The sequence below is a fragment of the Egretta garzetta genome, unplaced genomic scaffold (assembly GCF_000687185.1).
Source record: "Egretta garzetta isolate BGI_Z169 unplaced genomic scaffold, ASM68718v1 scaffold564, whole genome shotgun sequence".
NCBI classification, from domain to species: domain Eukaryota; kingdom Metazoa; phylum Chordata; class Aves; order Pelecaniformes; family Ardeidae; genus Egretta; species Egretta garzetta.
Genome location: NW_009259502.1, coordinates 96,245 through 100,470, shown reverse-complemented (window position 1 = coordinate 100,470; position 4,226 = coordinate 96,245). Strand labels below are relative to the sequence as shown.

At 55.7% G+C, this 4,226-nt stretch overlaps 1 protein-coding gene across 1 annotated transcript in view; it reads left to right on the top strand.

The window, feature by feature from the left end:
• The window catches only part of PIP5K1C (phosphatidylinositol-4-phosphate 5-kinase type 1 gamma), a 42,110-nt gene extending 38,140 nt beyond the window's left edge, over positions 1 to 3,970 (top strand). The window contains exons 15-18 of the mRNA XM_035892992.1: positions 276 to 308; positions 2,758 to 2,862; positions 3,367 to 3,499; positions 3,658 to 3,970. Coding sequence (XP_035748885.1) covers positions 276 to 308; positions 2,758 to 2,862; positions 3,367 to 3,499; positions 3,658 to 3,783 — 397 coding nt within the window. The 3' untranslated portion in view covers positions 3,784 to 3,970. The remainder of the gene's footprint in view (positions 1 to 275; positions 309 to 2,757; positions 2,863 to 3,366; positions 3,500 to 3,657) is intronic.
• Positions 3,971 to 4,226: the final 256 nt, after the last annotated feature.

The window sequence follows — 4,226 nt, the reverse complement described above, 5'->3', positions numbered from 1 at the left end:
GTCCCCCCCCGGGAGCAAAGCGCCTGCCGATCCTCTCCGTGCTGGAGATCTCGGCAGGCTGCCCTATGCTCTGGAATGCTAATGACCGCTTTTAATTAAATCTCTCCTGGGAGCAAGCAGACACAGCTTTGATGGGATTAATTATTGCTGGAAGAAGTGTCAGCTGTTAAGTAGAACATCTCCCTCATGGGGTGGGGAGTTAAATTTGGGGGGCAGTGTAGGATTTCTGTCTTAAGTTGCTCCTCAAACTCCTCCATTCTGGTTTCTTTCTGCAGGAGGCGCACACACTCCTCAGGGCAGGATGGCAGGTGAGAAAAGCGTCTCATCTCTTCTTCCACTGCTGCAGAGACCTCACGTTTGTCCCTGTGCAAACATCTCTTGGAGGGCTGAATGTGAATCTCTGCGGCCCCAAGGTTTTGGCCTGGTCCTCTGCAGGCTGATGAGCTGCTTCGGCAATCACTCAATCCCCATTTCTTCACAGAATGTTCCTTACAAGCAGATCTCTCGGTGCTTTGCAAGGAATATTGAATATTAGCCCTGTTTTTTGATGGGAAAGGGGACAACCGAGTTGTCCAGAGTTACCCACCCAACCAGCACCAGAATGGGGGAAGTTTGTTTGTGTCCCCCTCTGGGTAAGCCAGCCTTAACGGCAGGAGTGTTCCTGCTCTGTGCGCCGCCTGGGTGCGGTGGGTGTGAACATGGGAGCAGGATTTGACTTTGTGAGGCTCTGAGCACCCTTAGTCCCCAGAGAAGGAGCTTCCAGTGTTTTCAGAAACTCGGGTACCTTGAGGGGTTTTTTCCCCTCCTGCGGTGATAGGTGGCTCGGAGCCAAGGGCAAAGTAGGACAAAAATCCCCTACTGCGTAGGGATGTCTGGATTTAGAGGCTCATCTCGTATAATTATCTTGCATGTTTTTGCAGCAGTAAAAATGACCCCATTGCCTGTGTCAGCGGGATCTGCCTGAGGATCCTGCGTTTGCTGCTGACCCTGCCCTAGCTTTCCAGGACATCTTGTAAGTGTTGTGGGCACAGACTTTGAAGTGCACATCAGAGGCTCAGTCTTGGGGTGTGCCATAGCCTGAGGAGCTGCCGGACAGGCTGACGTCCTCCCTCCCTGCGGTCAGTGTTTGGTGCTTCAGAGGAAGGCAAAGACTTTGGAAGATGAGGGTTTGCACCATCTTACAGACACCTCCCCTCGTTCCTAGCTTTTAGCGACTTGCTGAGCTTCAGACCACATAACACTGTGGAAAAAATACCATGGAAAGGGATTTTTCTTAATGAAAATACCCCTGGATGCTACACGTCGCTGAATGTTGGTAAATTCCCGTCACTGGAGGGCGAGGACCTACTTGCTGTTGATTTCCAGCACCAGTTGAAGTGCTGGGGGCCTGCGAAGCACCTCATCCCCTGCAGAATCCGTTGTCTGGAATTGCTGAAAACCAGAGACTTGAACTCGGGCACCAGTGGTGGGACCCGCGTGGCACAACGCAGTGACTTCGGATGAGTTACTCCGGGCTCCCTCGGTACCCTAACGGAGGGAGCTGTTGTAGGATGTGAGTACTCATCCAGAAATAGGTCAGGTAAATCCGAGTGACTGTTCCTGGGCCATCTTGGTCAGAAGTAGATCTGTCTGGCACGGGTTTGCCACCCCACACAGGTGTGGCCGCCTTTGCTATTTTTGCCTAGTTTCTCCATTCCTGGTGCTGGTGTCTCAGCGCGCCCTTTCTAGGGGAGCAGGGTCCTGTGTATTTGTAGAGCGCTCTGCGATCCCCGGTGGAAGCCAGTGCAAGAACAAAGTTATTAAAGTGTGAATTCACATTCCTGAGCTGAAATGAAAAAGACCTTCTCCAGTTTGCTCAGGAATGTGTCGCGCCTCTGATTTTTCTAATCTGCTGGGCAATTCCCTCTGTGTTTCTGCGATCTGCCCCTGAGAGGAAGAGGGGAGCACATTCCCCGGCACCGAGCCGGACAGGAGTGCCGCCTGCTGGCTCCAGCCCCGGCCAGGGACGGCGCAGAGCAGGACGGTCCTGCCAGCCAACCCAGAGCTTGTCCCTTCCCTGAAACTGCGCCCTCGGCTTGGCAAGCGCCCGCTCCCCCTTCCCACAAGGACTATGGAGCCAGCCCCGCTGGTGCGAGCAATTACTTTAATAGCGTGAGGTATTAAATTGAAGACTGTCGCAAACATCTCCTGAGTGTGCAGATAAATGTGATGTTAACCCTGGAGCGTGCTTGAGCAGCTTTGGTGCGGTGGGAGCCTCGGAAGAGGTTGGAGGCTTCAGCCCTTGTGCGGTTGGTAGATAACGCCAGGCTAACTCTGGACACAGGTTTTCCCCCGAGGCCAATTCTCCTCTTTCCTCACGTACTCCATTTGACACTGCCCATCTTTGCTGCAGCACTGGCTAATTAATCCCTTTCCTCTTGTCCTCCTTTCCCACCTTGTTAGTCCTGAGCACTGCAATCTGACAGGACTGACTCTTTTGCTTGGGAGTTTTGGTTATCCAAATCCTCAATCCTGGGAGGTCTGACGGCCCCCTCCGAGCCAAAATCAGCGGCTCCGTCTGTGCCAGGAGCTCGGTGCCACAGGCGGCTGGCAGCAGGCAGCGCGTGCCGGGGCAGACCAGCACAGCTCGCTCCTGTGGGAGGTTGCGGTGCGAGAGGCTGGGCTGGCTCAGGACTGATTCAGGCTGACCTAGAATTGAGGACCGTGCATAACTAGTGCCCAGCTGAGCCTTTGGGCCTGTCTCTCTTCCGTTCCCAGGTCGCACGAGGAGGTGCGGGTTGAGGAGGAGCTTCAGCAGATCAGTGTCGAGCTGGAGCCCAAGTGTGACGTTGAGATTGTAGCTCCCGAAGAAGATGACAAAGAGTGAGTGTTTCGGAGCGTCGGGCGGCTTTGCAGAGCCCTACCTGGTGTCGTTTGCTTTGTGGCAATTTATGCCAGAGGCTGACTCTGGAAGGGCACCAGCTTTCCTGGGGAGGTGGGTGCTCCCCCAGGGAGGTGGGTGCTCCCCCAGGCAGCTCAGTGAAGCTGAGCGCTGTTACTTTCTGACCTGATCTTTCGGGATGTGACAGCTGAGCATCTTCAGCTCCTCTGTAATAAATCGTACGGTCTTGCTTGCTCCTATTCTGCTCGTGACCAGAAGGCCAGGAGGCTGTAGCGAGGTGGGGGTCGGCCTCTTCTCCCTGGTAACGGGTGATGGGATGAGGGGCACCGGCCTCAAGTTGTGCCAGGGCAGGGTGAGGTTGGCCATGGGGAACAATTCCTTCCCCTTGGGGCTGTCAGGCACTGGAAGGGGCTGCCCAGGGAAGGGGTCGAGTCCCCAGCCCGGGGGGGATTTAACAGCCCTTTGTCATTTCTCCCCCTTTCCAGAGAGGCGGCTTCTTCAGCCTGTGCCATTGTAACATCCACAGCTACGATAGAGGTGGAGACAGCCAGCCAGGCCTCCGAACCGGCCAGCCAGGCCTCGGATGAAGATGACGTGCCAGTCACAGACATATACTTTGTAAGATACCGTCTCCGCCTGGCCCGTTAGGGGGTGCTGGGAAGCGTCGGACGAGGCTGTAACAGTCTCGATTTCAGGCAGTCGGGTGCAGGGCAGCGTCTGCCCCATTCATGCTGAGCACCTCGCGATCTTAACGCTGGATGGGTTTTTGAATGCAGGGAACTGGACTGACCCTTGGAGAACTCAAAACAACATCTAGGGGGGCTCAAATGGATGGCACGGTGGCTGAGGATGCAGCTGTTTGTGTGCTGCTCTGCTTCCAAGCCCAAGCGCTGATGGGCTGATCTAGGCCGGCGTGCTCGCTCCCGGGACAAGCCGAGGTGGATGTAGGTGCAACTGGGAGGCTCTTCCCTCCTCAGCCAGAGAGCCCGGCTGCTTTCCTGAACACAAAGGTGCTGCAGTGGTCTAGAGCCAGAAGGGAGGTGGTTGCAGCGGGGCTGACCTGGGGCTCTGGTGAACTCTGGTTTTTCCTTTCCCCGCAGGCAGATGCATTAGGTGATGCAGTGAAAACCTAGTGCTGAGACAGGGAGTAAGTGAGGCGGTTGCTGGTTGGCAGCAGCGTGCCGTGGAGCCCGGCGCTGCGTTCCTCAGCTCGCGCAATGTCTGAGCAGCTTCTGCAGACCAGAGAAGAGGTTTTTTAGCAACATGTACCTGCCCTGTGGATTCCCAGAGCAGAGCTGAGGGTCTGACCCCTGAGAGCTCTCCCAGTGCCCGGGCACTGGAACCT